Below are 16225 nucleotides of genomic sequence, written 5' to 3'. Positions count from 1 at the left end.
TTCACTTGGACTGGAGTTCCCGGGTTTCGGCACCAAATTGTTATGAATGATTTTCTATTTTTCTCAATTTATCAAGCAACAAGATTAAATTTAATAGTAAGTTTTTAATAGTAACAAAATGAATACAATCAAAGTATTGGAGATGACAATTAAAGTATTGGAGATGAAACAATCAAAGTGCATATATTTAAAAATATACAAAATTTGGCAGTAAGTAATTTAGTATAATTGAGGTTCGTATAAAGCATAAGCAAAACCGACCGGGGAGGGGCCCCCCTCCGACCGGGGATACGGGGAGTGGCTCGCCATTCCTCACGTATCAAAGCATCCAGGCTAACAATCCCACTTATATACTGTAGGCTACAGAAGTTTCTAGAAAGCTCCTCCTAGTTTCTATTCCTAAGATCTACGTAACTATACTGCACGGCGCATACTCTACTAATGGGTTAGGGGGTCTCTTATCCTTTTGAGGGTCTTATTTCCGGTGAAGGCCCATCATCATCATCAGTGACCGAGGTGTGACCTGCAGGTAGCGCAGGCGCCCTGTGTGACTGAGCAGATGTTTTCCATAACATGACTTTAATTAAGTCCCATGCTTGTGATCATTCCATTTTTGACAGCTTCAAGGTTGAAGCTGTATTTCTAGATGCCGCTTATCAGACCTTCGTCCTTCGACTATTCTTATCTGACTTTCTTCCAACCTCCTTCTTCGACTCCCAACATCTGTAAGATGTCTTTTATCCTGTCTCACCCATCTCCCCCTTCTCACTCTGTAACAATCGTCTTCTATTGATCTAAATACAATTTTGTTAATATAGTTACAACTTAATTAGCACGAATCACATTTATCACAATACTTACATTAATGTGTGAAGAGGGTGGATGGGAGAGACTCAGGAAAAATATGTTTGGAAAACCAGGAACTCCTTTACCAGTTTTGGAGAAATAAAATTGTGTTACCCTTTTGAGCAATTTTTGAACTGTTTGGTTAAGTAAAATATGTGTTTCAAGGGAGTGTGATGAGTTAGCAAGCAGGAGCATCAGTGGTAAAAATGAAGACAATCCATCTTCTGTCTTACATCTTCCTATCTGTTTATAGTCTTTCAGTGATTGCTTTTTCTTGTACAACTCAGATTGCTGCTGCCAGCATTTTGCTTCTCTGTGTTTGCATAAGCACTGAATACCAATCTGGTACCGGTTTATGTTACTTTGACACTTGCTTAGCTTTTGTTAGCTATATGACATAAATGTTTTCACCATTTTTAGTCATTTTGGTTCTGTATTATCCCTTGAATCAGTACACTGTCATTATGAATTTAAAAACAGAGGTGAAGAACTGTTAGTATTTATAGCTGTTTCTTTGTCTTTTTCTCTTTGGTTTCTTAGGTTGGAAGTTCCACAAACACACTCAAAGCTCTCCAGATTGCTCTTGCTGATACTGAAACTCAAGCTATTTATCTCTTGACTGATGGGAGACCTGACCAGGTATTTCAAAATGAGAAAACAGAAAATGCAGAAAAGAGGTGTCACCAGTTAGAATTATGAGATGAATGTCACACCTGCAGTGCTGAGTCTTGTGGAGTCTCTTGGATGTTTATTGGCATTGTTTCACAGTTTTTCTAGCTAAGAGCATAAATTAATGTTTTACCAAAGAATAATTTGGCTTCGTGTACACTTATTAATATTCTTATTTTTAATATTTTATTAAGTTCAAAATTAGTGAATAAGTAATTTCTTTTTACCTTGTTAATAACGTCTTTTATACCTTTTTAACAGTTAAAGAAAGGAAATGGCCAATGTTGCCTTTAACTGTTGAAGTTCAACCAACACAACAATTATATTGCAAACATTGTTTAATTTGTCAAGATTTTTGAGTATTTTGAAAAACTGAAATGTTATCAGAATTTAGAGAACTGAGTCAATAATTTTTTTCTACCAGATCCTTCATCATTTTTGGAGATGGTAGATCTACTTTTTCACCTAATTTTTATTTCTTTATGGAAGGAGGAAACTAGCTTTTCTATTTTCTCAACCTCTACTTTGTTTCCTGGTATTGAATCAACTTTTTTTTGAACTAATTTGGTTTCTTAAAAAGATTCACACTCGTATACTTCCAAAAATATTTTTATATATCCAGTGATACTAAACACTAATGTAGTGTTTTAATTTCCTAAATGTAAGTAATTTCTTTTAAAACTTCAGAAACAAAGAGTACTGATTACATTACAATTTACATCATGTGCCTTAATGCATTTATCAGTCTTTCAAAATCAGTTTTAAATTAACTCATTTACTGATTTCTAATTGAAATAGCAATCTGTATAAAGTGGATGCTTTTAACTGATCTATATCCATCTCTGAGCAACAGAACTACTGATTAAATTTTTACAAATTCTCCGTGTTTTGATAAATATGTTTCTAGATGCCACATGTTTAACATAAGGGATTTTTGATTTTCAGCCCCCTCAGATAATTTTGGCTGAAGTCCAACTTCACTGTAAAATTCCCATCCATACTATATCCTTCAACTGTGATGATATAGAAGCCAATAAATTTTTATATGAACTATCTACTATAACAGAGGGACAGTTTCATTATTACAACGTTTATTGGAGTGACCTTGATACTACAGAGTTTATTGTTGTGAGTATCTGAAAATAAATATATTTATTTCTTCATGCTACTTTTAAGAGCTACGTGACTTGCATTATTGTGATTTCATATTACAATAGATTACTAAAAAAGAGGGGGTTAATCCTAGTCAGATTTGATGTGATATGTAAACAATAATATGATTATTTTGTTTGTGAATTTTTTCTAGACCACAACAAAAAATGTTAAATCTAATGCATTTGTACACTGCATTTGTGGTCCTGTAGTTGCAAACACATTCTCCCTTTCCTGATGCCCTTCCACTTGAAAACTAAAACCTAAAGGTACATGTAGACCAAATCAGGTCTGGAAGAAATACATGATCTCTGCTGTTTCAGAAATATGTTACTGTTTAAAATGAGAATATGGTTTGTATCCTGTTAATAAATAAGAGAATGCAGAGCTGAATTTTAGTGATAATGATTATATGGATCTCGTTACAAGTTTGTTCTACAGTAGCTGCTTGGGAGAGATCTATAAAGACAGAGTAAGATGACTAGAATAGCAGTCATCTATCAAGTGTGACTATGCAGCTCAACAATCCTCAATAGGAAATTTCTGAATAGACTAAGAGGAACACCCGTTAGAAACGTATTCTTGCTTTTTATTAAAATTACCACTCAGTGAATTGGTTGTATAGATTTCAGAAATGGTAGTAGTTGAATGATGAGAACAAGCAATAACAAGACAGTACTGGGAAATTTGAACTTTACAGACACCAATTAGAAGGAAGATGTGAAAATAATCCAGCTCTTCAAAAATGTCAGTGTACTGGGCAAATTCAGTGATTCTGCTGGCGTGGACTGTGTGACACTGCTCCTGTTGGAAAAATGAGAGCCAGAGTCTGTGTTGTACATCTCCAGACTTGGAGATGGGAGCCTGTGGCCCTGTGGGAGCTGTAGAGGGAGCATCGTTGGAATTTCCTTCTTGTTTCCTCCTCTGTCCTAAATGATTCCTAGTCAGTTCCAGTGTTTGCTTGAAGAGTATGTTTTTTGCTTCCCTGGTCCTCAGACAGGATACAGTGATACAGTTGAGATCTGTATAATGACAGGCTATCCCTTTTAATGTATTTTATTTATTTGCTTACTTATTTTCTTGCTTGCTTGAAATGAGTAGAGCTAGTGACCCCATTACCTTATTTAGAAATACAGTTGTCCATATCTCAAGGAGTAACTGGCTAGTTAGGGAATGCTTGCCATTTTCCTAGAAAGGAAGAATAATTTGAGAGGCTATAATGCCAAGCACAAGAGCCTACCTGAAAAAGTATGCAAAATTTGGAAGCTGTCCTCTGAACAATGTCCTGTCATTATTCAGAATTATTATCAGAGCTTGCTTAATTTCAGTTCAGAAATGAAACATATTTTGGAGTAATTGTACTAAAACATTTGATTTTCTTTTTGTTAGAATAATGACATAGATCTTTTGAAAAGAGAAATTGATCAAGGAGAGAAAGATCTAGAGAAAGTGAAGACCTTTCATGAGAAAAGTCTGATGATGAATTCTTATAATAAAGAAAATTATCCAGAGAATAAGTATGTCCTCATTCTGTTATTATGTTAATAATAGGTGGGAACTATCTCTTACATTTCTCCTTTTTAAAAGAAGGGTTATTGCTTTCATACTGTCAAAGTTTTTTTAACAGCCAAGGTAATGGAAAAAAAAAATCTGGAAAAATTTACTAATGCTGTGATGCCTGAAACAAAATTATCTCAAATATACCAATAGTATAAACATATTACGAGTAATTAAAGCAAAGAGGGGGGATTATTTTTTTGCCTCCAACACATGGTAAAATTGATCCCTCTGACCTAAAGGACTCATGAAAAATTATTGTCATCTAAGTAGGGCTGGCTTGATACCTCGTGACTTAATGGCCACTCATTGGGATATGCTGATTGAAACATAAATTATGTACAAATATATTTGTGTATTTGTTTGTGCAGTGATAGTAAAAAACGTTTAAAAATGCATTAAAAGGAATCAGATTTTTAAGACCGAAATCTATTGAAAACTGTAAAGGAATGAAAGTAAAAGTTATTAAAAGTGTACAATGATGTGTTATGATTTCATGTGTGAAAGTGCAGGTAGGATGTCCAGAAAAAAATTTAAGTGTTTATTTCAGAATATGTGTATTTTATTTTTTTATTAATGCTGGGACATAGATATATGTGTGTGTATATATATATGTGCATATGTATGTAGCAGATATTTTGCTGATGGTAGCTACTTAGCACTGAGATTCAAAGTAGCTATTACAGAACATTCTGTTCTTATTAAAAATATATGAGGGTGTTACCTTTAAAGTAATGAACATCTTTTAAATAAACTAAGAAATTACTTTTAAATAATTAAAACCACTAAGAATATTTTAACGTCCTTTGAACTTTCCTTTGAAATGCATATTGGTATAACAGAAAAATATTTTGCACTGTTTGAAGCATTTGAAATCAGTGTTTAAATTGCCAGGAAACTTCAGCTTAGCATTTTTAAACTGGTGTTACATATTTGCAGTAATTTCTTCTTACAAGCAGTAATCACGAGTAGACACACACTGTGTCCCTGTATCCAAACACATTTAAGAGCTGAGTATTTTTCTTAGGAGTAGGCTGTGCTGTGCTTCAGAAGAACCATCAGTGCCATCACATGAGCAAACCGAGCAAAGCACTGCTGCCAGTCCAGCCCGAAGAAAGAAAGCATTATATGCAGGTAAGATTCAAATGAGCTGTAATTGTCAACAGAATTCATTCACTAACTTGAAATGATTCTGTTGCAAATAGCAAAAATCATCCCTCTTTTTGAGAACAAATTAAGCGTTTGCTGACTTAAGTAATCAGCATTTTGAAAATCTAAACTTCTCTTCATCTCTACTTTTCAGCCATCCTACTCATTTGGCCCAACCAGACAAACAAATGTCTGCACATTTGTGCTTTGTCACAGGCCCTGCCATGAAGAAGTAGTATTTTAGTGGAATGTTATGAAAGCTCTGTAAACAGTTTTTTAACAGTAGATATTAAACTCTAACTGGTTTTATTCGAAGTAAGTACATAACTGGCAAGAATGAAGAGGTGATCTATATTGTACCAATTACAACATTACTTACACTAATATTTCCATTTACTGCACCCATAATACTACATTTCTCTTGGAAGTGTCCTTTGTATGCAGTCTGAAACTAAATTTACCCAGCTGAAGTAAAATAGACCCTCATCTTTGGGGAAAATACAAAATGCAACTTAGTGTTGAAGTAGTTTTCTGTTTGAGGTATTGTGTAGGCAGTCCCTTAGATACTGAATATCAAAGAGGAACTCAAAATCCCAGGCATGTATTTGAGCAGTAAATAAGCTCTTCCTTTCTTTCCCTTTCAACAACTACAGATCAAACAAAGACGAGTCTGCTGCGAATCCTGAGCCAAGGTGTGAAATCTAGGGAAGAAAGCCCAGAGAAAAGAGTGTCTCCACAGGAAAAGGGTTTTTCTGTCAAGAAGGGTGTGAAATGTACAACCATTTTCAAAGGCAAGTTGACAGAATAAGAAGCTCCAAGTGGGGCAGAAGATAAGGTTTCTCCTGTTACATTTGTAACTAATGGTGCGTCCTTTGAGGCAAAACTCTGCAGATCTGCCATACAAAAGACTGAATGTCAGCAGAGTTGGATATGAAGTTGGGTACTGGGACAGTGTCTTTACAGCTGTGGCCAGACTCCTGCCAGTTCCCAAACTAGAAGTTTACAATTGAGTTTTCAGTGGGTCTTAGAAATACATTGAGATAGCATTAATTTCTTTCAATAATTAGTCCAACTCAGAATTTTATGATACATCCTCTAAGTAATTCTAAAACCTTACCTATGACACTTAAAGATGTTTGATTTTTTTGCATTTCAGCATCTTATGTTTAGTTTTTTATATATCTTTTATAGAGATTTTCATAGTGGTGTACCTTAAATTAGCTACTCCTGGCCACCTCATTAGTGCTAGTACTTGGTATCACATTTTGACTTGGGAAATAAACTGGTTAATCTTTGGTCTTGGTCAAAAAGAAATAAACTGAAACAAATTTCAGTTTAAAAAACAAAATTGCCTTTCTATTTTATAAATTTCCTGGCTGGCTGATTAGAGCTCATGAAGCATATGGTAACACTGTTACTATTGATCAAGCACAATGAAGGTGAGGAAAATGAATTCTCACTGATTAATTAGCAACGGAAATGTTATCTAGTGCATGATGCTGTTGTACACTCAAATTTTAAAAATTGGTTCTATTATATGGCAACTTATTTATGCATACTTTTGTGTGCACAAAATCTCTGAGATAACAAAATGTAAATGTTTTCTCTTAGATCTGAAAATGCAGAATGTGAAAAGGGCATCTAAAAGGTATGTGTATGCATATATAAATGCATAACAAAACTTATAGTTTACGTATTTTCTTCACTCATTTCAAACCTTTCAAATGTATTTCTAGCTTGTGCTACATCTCACAGTCTCTCTTTTCTAGCTCTCTAGATATCTCTTCAGCTGTCTGGTTAAAGACCCACGGCTTGGCTGCTAGGCGACTCACCATCATGGATGCCTTAGCTCCTACAACTGTTCCTCACAGTACAAAATACATCCCAGTGCTGGACAAGCATGTAGTTTCTAAAGTATTTGATAAGGTAAAACTCCTATGCTGTTTGAAAGGTAGAACAAAACTTGATAGTGTTTTCTAAAGGATTTTTAAAATTAATTTCTATGAATATCATAATAACATTTTCTGGTATTGTAGATTGTTGATGTGCACTAAATGTATCAGTCGTATCTGAATGTTCATTCATGCATCAGTAAGAAGATAAAACTGATAGTTAATAGTATGTCTTGCATACTTTACCCTTAAATTCTTTCACAGTTACCAGCTGATGGCAGTGTACAGCCATTGGGTGTTAGGCAATTTCTTGAGCACCACAGCCTCACTGATTCTTATTAATTCACTGGAGGATGTCTTTTATTCCATAAAGTCATCTGGAAAAGGGTGATGGTGGACATTTCATGGATTTGTACATTCTCCACTTTTACATGTGACTGTGAATTAAGATCTTTCGAAAAGTATTGGCATTCAGTAATTAAAATTAATTTTTGAGAGGTTTTAAATGAAATTTTAAGGCAGTTGTAAGATTTTTGTAAAATTTAGGGGAAATTTTGTATCATAAAGTTCGACTTGCCATTCCACTTATAGGAAATCCATTTCATGGCAAATTGCTCTAATTTTTCTTGTGTGATGTATCCTACAAAAGTCCTATAAATATGCTGCAACTCATTTCAATAAAAACTTTTTCTTTAAACAATACTCAAAGAAAAATCTAAACAACTTTTTTTTAAATAATAAAGAAAGAACAAGGGATTTGTAAAAGAATGTATTATAGAACTAAGTAACAGATTTATAGCAAATGTGCACAATTTTACATTTTAAAATATTCATGCTGGTTTTTAATTTAGGCATGCGAATTTTTGCTAAAGCATGCAATCTGTAGAAGAAAAACCACTTCCTCTCTTTGGTAGAAGCAGTTCCTCTCTTTTGATAAAACCAAGTGAAAAGCAAGATCTGTAAGAATTTTTTCTAAGTGGGATTTTTTAAAAATAGAATTAAAAGATGTCTTTTTGTATGAGAACATTTTAAAAGGTACATTTTAACATTTGAGATGTAAAATAGCCATTAAAAAAAAATCAGACATCCAATAGTTACAAAACTGCAAAACAATCTACTGTAAATGTCAAACAAAAGACATTGTGAATTTCAGAAAACTCTTAGATCTCATTTGTGAGCAGTTGCTTCTTTTTCCATCTTCTGAATATACCTAAGAGGTCCTCTTACTTCCATGTTTTTCAATGAACAGCCCTTTGAATCCTTTACAAACTACCCTTGCAAAAAAACAAAGCAGTCAGTCTTTGAAAATAGTCTAAACTATGATTCAGGAATACTGTGTACAAGTAGCAGTTCATAGGAACTCCTGGGTAGTCTAGTTCAGGACTGAATTAGGTTCAGTGTAATTTGAATTAATAGGTGCTGTACAGAATCCGAACAGTGATCCATGAGTTTTCTTTAGATTCTTTAGGGATAGTAAAACAAAATTATTTTTGTAATTTCTTCATACCTACTAGTCTCCATTAGTTGTAATCAGACACCCAGTTTCTCGGGCAGTGGAGAATTATTGTTCTATGTGTAAAGGAATGGATTTTTCTGTATCTGAAACTGAGTATAGAAAAGAAAAAGAAGGTTGAGGGTTGCACCAAGATGAAAGCAGTAGAATTTCTGAGCTACAGAACCCACTTCACCTCAAGCTTCAGGCCAGCATATCAAGAAAATAGACACTAGGCAATGATCTTGAATAGGAGACTTTAAGGACCTTGATTATTCCAGTACTTCAGAAGATTTCATTGAAGGTAATAAATTTACGGATAATTTTGCATTGTTCCTTCTGAGATCTTAGTTTTCTTGGTGTGGAATGCAGAAATCCTCGTTTGCTTTTCAGAGGATAGTATAATTTTTATTTTTGGCCTTTGCCAGCAGTGATGACAGAATAAGTATGAACAGTTTTCTTACCTTGGAGATACAGCAAGAAAAAGGTTTCCATGACAACTGCTCATTAACAAAAGGCTGACCTGTTGTTTTCAGTTCTGTGCTATTTGTCAGATTCACCTGAGTTATTCTAAAGAGGTTAATTTATTAAACTACCCATCCAGATTCATATTCAGAAAAGAAATAATGGCTTGGGAGCTTGTCTGAATTATGCTATGGTAATTCTGGGGGAAACTTTCCCTGTTGAATCATGTAAATATATGTTGCAGGTTGTGGCATCTAAGTACAGGTTTGCAAGTCATGAAGTTTTGACTCAGTGCTTTCCTCAAAAGAATCAGATTTATCCAAAAAACCATCTTTCTTTGGTCTAAAATAAGAACATTTTTATAGGGTTATTGTGCTTTGGTTTTGTCTTTAAGATTTTGAAACTTGGGGTTTGAAATAAAAGCAATTTTGAAACAAGTGAATTCTTTTAGTGTAAAAGTTAAAGTATTTAATTTAGGAAATAAAAAAAATATTTTGGTAATAAAAATAAATTCTCTGTGATGTCTATCAGCTGAATATGTCAAATTTCACTTGACTTTGTGATCAGTTTTCATTGTTCTCAAAGTATGTCTAGTATTTCAAGATTAGTATTTGCTAAGAATACATTCTGCTTTTTGTCTTCAGAAGTATAATAATGTGTATATGTTCGTCTGCCCCTTCTATTCTATACAAAGTATTTTATAAACTCTATTAAATAGTCATGTTGCAAATTATGCTGTTTGTACTTGAAATTACTCTCAGAATTTGTGAGGCATCCTACATGGTGAGACCCCGCTGAACTTCTGTTACCTTGGTTTGAGTAACATTGTAGACAACACTCATGGCATTGCAGACCGTGAAGAGGGGTCATCACTTCCCTGCCTGACGCTTTCAAACTTCACCTGGAAATGACAAGTAGCCAGATATCACTGCTCAGAGTTATGGGCAGAGATTTACCCCATCTGTCTCTGGCAAGATATTTTCACTGACATGTTCCCATTGTCTTTAACTTCTAAGTGATTTTAAGATTAATTTCATATTAGGAGCTTTGATGTGGTCTGTCACTGATGTGACACAGATTTATTAATCAGAGAGACAATGTCCTTGGAAAGAGAGGGTGATATAAAGCCACACCACTGCTCCTAAAAGAATTATTTATACTGTTGGAATTTGGAATCTACCTATGCTGAGATGATTCAAACACAAATAAAGCATCACTGAAAAGTTTTCTCAACTAAATAATTTTCTTTATTGCTCTATTTTCTGATTATTTGTATAATTCCCCCAACAGAGGTTTTAGTTTAATATAAATTGAACCTCATCCATGTTTTTCTCATCTATATCCTGATCTCAGACAGGCACTTGGGGAAGATTCCCATTCAATCATATGCGTTGAAGACAGTTTTGGGGAGATTAACATTCTCTTTCTTCTCCAGTTCCTCCTTGGATTTTTTTTTTTAATTCAGCATCAGGACACTGATATGTAAAACAGCTTTTATTTTATGAACTACTGAATAATTTAATAGGCTGAAAGATGGTGGGACTTTGGACTGAGAATTTGGAAGGCATCTTTAGGTATCTTTCCTTCTCTTTTTGTCATCCATTTCTACCCTTTTCTCTGTCTTTTGAAGATCTACTCACAGTTGCATTCATTTTTATTTTATAATGAAGTTGACTTATGTAGGTATTGTATTGGGAGATTTGAAAAATATTGAAGTTCTTATCCTGATGAATCTGATTAGTTTCCTAAGTAATCAAGACAAGTTTTGGTGACCAATGTCCGCTTTGTTCGCTCTTTGGTGATCAGTGATCTCTCTACAGCTTTACTACTCTCATTCCTTACAAAATAAAGTCCTCCAGAATAAGAGCATTAAATATATGTAAATATTTACTCTCATTCATGTGTGCTAGAATTAGATGCTAGAAAGTATGAGAGTGTTTTAAGGCAGTAAAACCTGGAATACAGTCATTCACTAGATGTATTTGTTTCCTTCTGATTTACATTATTAGAGTGTTGTTGGACAGTACTGATTTAGTTAGAATTACTTAGTAGTTAGGAATCTTGATTTGTAACTTTTTCATAATGGGATTGTATAATTTTAGAAGAACTGGCTGGAAGCTGTGTCTTAAGTCTGACATTTGTGGTGCTTAGATTTTTCTTTCTGCAGCTTCCAGTGTTCCTTCTGGCTATTCTGAGCCTTGGCATTCAGTCACTTGAAAATTTGTATGATAAATGATATCTGTGTCTTTTGTTGTATAATAGATGTTACCATTGGCCCATGTTCACAGTGACAAGAAGGGGATTGCACTAATTAATCCTTGGGCAGTGAATCTTGATGCCTATAAAGAGAAGCTGGAACAAGCAATTAAATCCTATGAGAGGCAAGTCTACTCACCAGAAATTTGTCATGGTTGTAGTCATGTTTCAGTTTTTTTCTCAGGTACTCAGTATTTCCTCACACATGCTTTGTTCAATACTGATAATTCTTCACACTTTAATCCACCATCAACATGTAGGAGAAATTTTATTTTCTTAAAGAGGAAAAAAAAGCACTGAATGTGAAAACAGATAATAGGCAAGGAAATAAATAGCAACATGTTGCTCATATTATGTTTGTTCAGTGACAAAACCAAAATTATTTTACTTTTCAGGGCAGACCTGAAACCGGTCAACCCTCAAGAGGAATTGCCCATAAACATATAATGCTAGCCAGACTTTTAACTTAAAATTAAGATCCTATAGCCATAGGCTGACACTTAAATTAAGGACCTGTTTTTTGCTGCCAGCTGTCTATCACCCAACTATGCATGCAATAATATAACTGAGGCACCAATAAGAAACGGACAATTTAAATTTGGTGAGGTTTTTTTTGAGAGGCATATGTGTTGTACTTTTAAATTAAATGTTAGTAAAATCACAACAGAAGAGGACAAAGGCATTAGATTTCTAAGCTACTTCTTTCCATGATCCAACTTTATGCATTTTTTAAAAATAATGCAATTATTTTACTATGGTGTAATTCAGTAATCACATGAGAGCTTTGACTAGAATTATTTTAATAAATATCTTTAGACTGTATTCTAATAACATTTACAAATGTAATTATTTTATAAGACCAAAACCCTCCTGATGAAAAATGTTGGTTTTTTTATGAATTCCATGGAGGGTCTTTAAGGTTTGAGGAGGTCTTATTTTCCTTGGCAGCTCTATGGTCATACCAGTTCCAAAGCATGCTGTAGCTTTCTTTTTCAATCCTAGTATCCTATACAGATCTTTTGAGGTAAAATCAAGAATTTTGATTTGAAAATGCTGCTTGCTGTATCTAGTATTAATGGAGTTCAGTGAATGAAAGTTTCTTGTTTGGTTTGTTCTGTCACTGAGACAGCGCTGTTATCACTGATATTATTAGAATTCATAGAAATTGATTTGTCATTCATTTTAATAGAATATAGTGGTGTAATAGAATAGTGGTGTATTTGTGATGGTGAATTCTGAAAAATCTTCAAGATTTTCATTATTGTGCCATACCATTGAATATTTTACATTTACTGACTTTGATTGTAAGGGAAAGAAAATTGTTTTTCGGTTAAACTCTGATAGCATTTCCACAGTTTCTCTAAAACTTTGGTGATAAGGATTACTGTTTACTTCTGTTTACCAATAGAGATCAATGAATCAGTGTACTTAAAATAATAGGATTGAGTTCCTGCTTCCATGAAAAAGAGGTATAGAAGACAAAGCTGCCTGAAGATCCTATAATTGACAGTGCAAAAAAGAGATCTTTTTGCTTTTCCTCTACATGTGAAACAGCAAGCCAGTGAATTTTTTTTTTCTCTAGATATCACAGTCGTTTTCTAGTAACTGAATTTCCAAAAGATGCAGTTCAGCTTTGTAAATAGTGGTTGGTCACAAATTTATTCTGACATACGTAGATGAAACAATAGATCAGGACATCCAGGTTTCAAGCACAGAAGCAAACATGCCAGCATTTTTCCATATGCAGATTGAGTTTAGCATCAGATTTAGAGGGAGAAAAGTGGTGGGGGCAGATTTTTTGTGACCTGACAGAGAGAACATCTAGTATTAAAGGAGAAGAACACTGAAAGATCCATAACAGATATGATTTTTGTATAGCCAGAAGCTTTTATAACCAACTTAGTTATGAGTGTGCACATTTAGAAGGATGAAATAGGCATTGGAGCGTGCTGAGACTGTATATTGAGAATGAACTAAGTACTTTGTATTCTAAAAATGCTGGGATTTAGTTTCTGGTAGATAAAATGAATCATCAGGAATTTAGTATTCAGAATCTGTTGTTAATGTGCTTTATTTTGTACACGCACCAGTAAATCTGGCAAGACTACTTATAGTCAATCAGGTTACAATCTGAATTTTTCCTAGCAATGAATTTTTCTTGTATCCAAAGGAAATTTGGAAAATTTTTCTGGAATTACAGTAATTAGGATCTATAGCTGAAATGAAGTAATTGAGTGATGGTTTGTTTGGGATGTTAATAGAGAAAACCATAAGCTAGATGATCTTATAAGAGTTTAAAATTTACGTCTTAAAAAGCAAAACCAGAAAGTTTAGTGGTGCTTTTAAAAGATCTCAGAACTGCATTGCTTTGGGATAATCACTTCTGACTTCCTGTCAGTAGTTTTTCTTCATAGCCAGAGTTTAATGAATTGGAAACCTTTATGGCACAACTGAGGGGTAATTTTAGCAGGGAAAAAAGTAGAAATTAGCATTACTACATTCAGACTACATTTTCTGAAAATGTTTAATTGGAGGAACTGAGCAGCTTAACTGGCATTTAATCAATTTTGTTATTTGATTTAACTTGCTGATGCTGAAGACAGCCATCCATAGAAAATCTTGGCAGGAAGCAGCAGTGATTGCTATTAAACCGTCTATGACCCTGAAATAGTCATGCTGTTATTTGATGGAAGATACTCTTTTCCCATCTTCTTTTGCAGTTGATAATTTCATAGCTGAACCATAAGGATACAATTTGATGATGCATTGTGCTTGGAATACAAATCAGTGCAGATATGTTAAGAAATTGTGTTTATTTGGTAGTTTTGAGACGATCAGCTGCATTCCCTCAAAAACTGCTTTGCTTTCTTTAATAGGCGCCTGAACCTAGTTATTTGGAGAGCACTATCTCAGGAGGAAAGAGACAAGTAAGCTATCATTTTTGGTTTTCTAATGTACCTCTGAAGGCTGGTCATAAATATTTGGTAGTTTTTTATCACTATTTCTGTAACCAACTGGTTTAATTTTCAAGTATCTCATAAATATACCTTGCTTTCAAAAATGTGTATATGATATGGAGTAATATTAAATTCTGGATCTCCTTTTTGTGGTGCTGATTATTTTTAAAGGAAAGGACTTGTGTTCCATTTGAATGTTGCTCCTGTATCCTTAATCAGTGTCAAGTGCAGGGCCTTGAGAGGGCAGCATGTTATTGCTTTTGACATCAAAATAAATCTTCTCTGATCCCGTAAAGAGCTCTCTAGTGGCTGGTTTGTTAAGGTGTAATAAGCACCTTAAAAGCGTGTGCTGGAGCTGTATATCACTCTGGAAGTTTGTACTGTTAACTAGCCTATTTTTTTATATTGATTTAGAAAACTAATTGCTGTATAAATATCAGTGAAGTTAACATCTCTTTGTGACAGAAAATAAAGCGAAGATGAGTTAAGAAAACTGAATGGGCCTGAAATAGTTCTTCACAGAAAAATGGGAATGAAAACTGGAATGCTTTTAAGAAGACATATGCTAATGAGTAAAAACCTACAATTCTATCATTAATAAGGAGAGCTAAAACCTTGTTCTGGTGCACAGAGGAAATGAAGACTCTTAAACAAAACAGCATGTAATGAAAAGAAAAGGAAATACATATCTCTTGATAGACAATGAGTTGCAGAGTATAGAAATTTGACAGAGTGCCATCCAAAATGTTTAATTATTGATAGCATATGGCAATTATGCATGTGATCAAAAAATGTAGCAGTTGCACAGTCTATTGCTAGAGGAGCATATTAATCATTAATATTGGTTCATAGATATTTAAACATTTGATTTATTTTTCAGAAATTATGGCTCAGCCACTTGAATTTCTCTGTAGCTGTTTTATATAAAGTATAGTTATACCAGACGTGATTGTTCGACCAAACACAGCAGTATCTGGATGAAATGCAAGAACTTGTAGCATACAGAAGATAAATTGGGCTAATCTGATTCTTTATTCTGCATTCACAATTTGTGACTCTATCTGTAAAGCACTGATGTAATTAAAATTTTTCCTACTTGTGATTATTAATTTCTTAATATATATATTTTCTTTTTTTTTTTAAGATTTAAAGAGGATGTGCCAGTCCAATATATACAGCATAAAGAAGCTTTGCTGGAGGCTTTAGAGAATTTGGGATGGCCAGTTTCCTATGAAGATGTAAAATTGTTAGAAGATGAGATATTGACAGCATTAACATATATACAACAAGCCTCTGATCTTCAGGAAGCTCTCAAAAAGGAAACTGAGAAAAGCTCAGAATCACACATAAGCAACAATAAAAAGGTAATACAGGTGCAGGGATATTTCCCCCTTAGATATTCCTCTTCACTATGTATCTCTGGAATATTTTTTTTCCATGATCATAGATGATAAAGTAGATATGTAGCATGATGCTAAATAAAATGGATAGAGGAAAGAAGTTAGTTAAAAAGAGATCAAGCTTTCAGTTACGTTTTTTAAATGTTGGGGAAGTAGCAGTTCTGAAGCTTCAGAGAGAGCCACAGAAATCGAGCCTCTTAGAAATAAATCACAGCAAAGGATCTCTATCTGTGCTGCAATGATAGCAGGAAAGAGAAAGAACAGATATATTAAAGGCAATTTAGATACAAGATTTGTGGTTGGGTTAATATTTGATAAACAGAACTAAAAGATCTTGTAATATTGGAGTCGTTCACTGTAATTTTCCATGGTACATTTCTTGTAAAAGAA

The 16225-nt window shown here is 33.9% G+C and overlaps 1 protein-coding gene across 15 annotated transcripts in view; it reads left to right on the top strand.

The window, feature by feature from the left end:
• VWA3B (von Willebrand factor A domain containing 3B) overlaps positions 1–16225 on the top strand; it is a 72607-nt gene that overhangs the window by 41146 nt on the left and 15236 nt on the right. For all 15 annotated transcript variants that reach the window (XM_088159962.1, XM_088159963.1, XM_088159960.1 and 12 more), the window contains 10 exons: positions 1387–1485; positions 2461–2643; positions 4057–4184; positions 5252–5358; positions 6027–6164; positions 6985–7021; positions 7143–7299; positions 11485–11603; positions 14355–14405; positions 15580–15799. In XM_088159962.1, coding sequence (XP_088016088.1) covers positions 1387–1485; positions 2461–2643; positions 4057–4184; positions 5252–5358; positions 6027–6164; positions 6985–7021; positions 7143–7299; positions 11485–11603; positions 14355–14405; positions 15580–15799 — 1239 coding nt within the window. The remainder of the gene's footprint in view (positions 1–1386; positions 1486–2460; positions 2644–4056; positions 4185–5251; positions 5359–6026; positions 6165–6984; positions 7022–7142; positions 7300–11484; positions 11604–14354; positions 14406–15579; positions 15800–16225) is intronic.

This window comes from Sturnus vulgaris, chromosome 2 (assembly GCF_052056855.1).
Source record: "Sturnus vulgaris isolate bStuVul1 chromosome 2, bStuVul1.hap1, whole genome shotgun sequence".
In the NCBI taxonomy this organism is placed as follows: domain Eukaryota; kingdom Metazoa; phylum Chordata; class Aves; order Passeriformes; family Sturnidae; genus Sturnus; species Sturnus vulgaris.
Note: the sequence above shows the minus strand (reverse complement) of the source record. Positions and strands in the feature narration are given on the sequence as shown.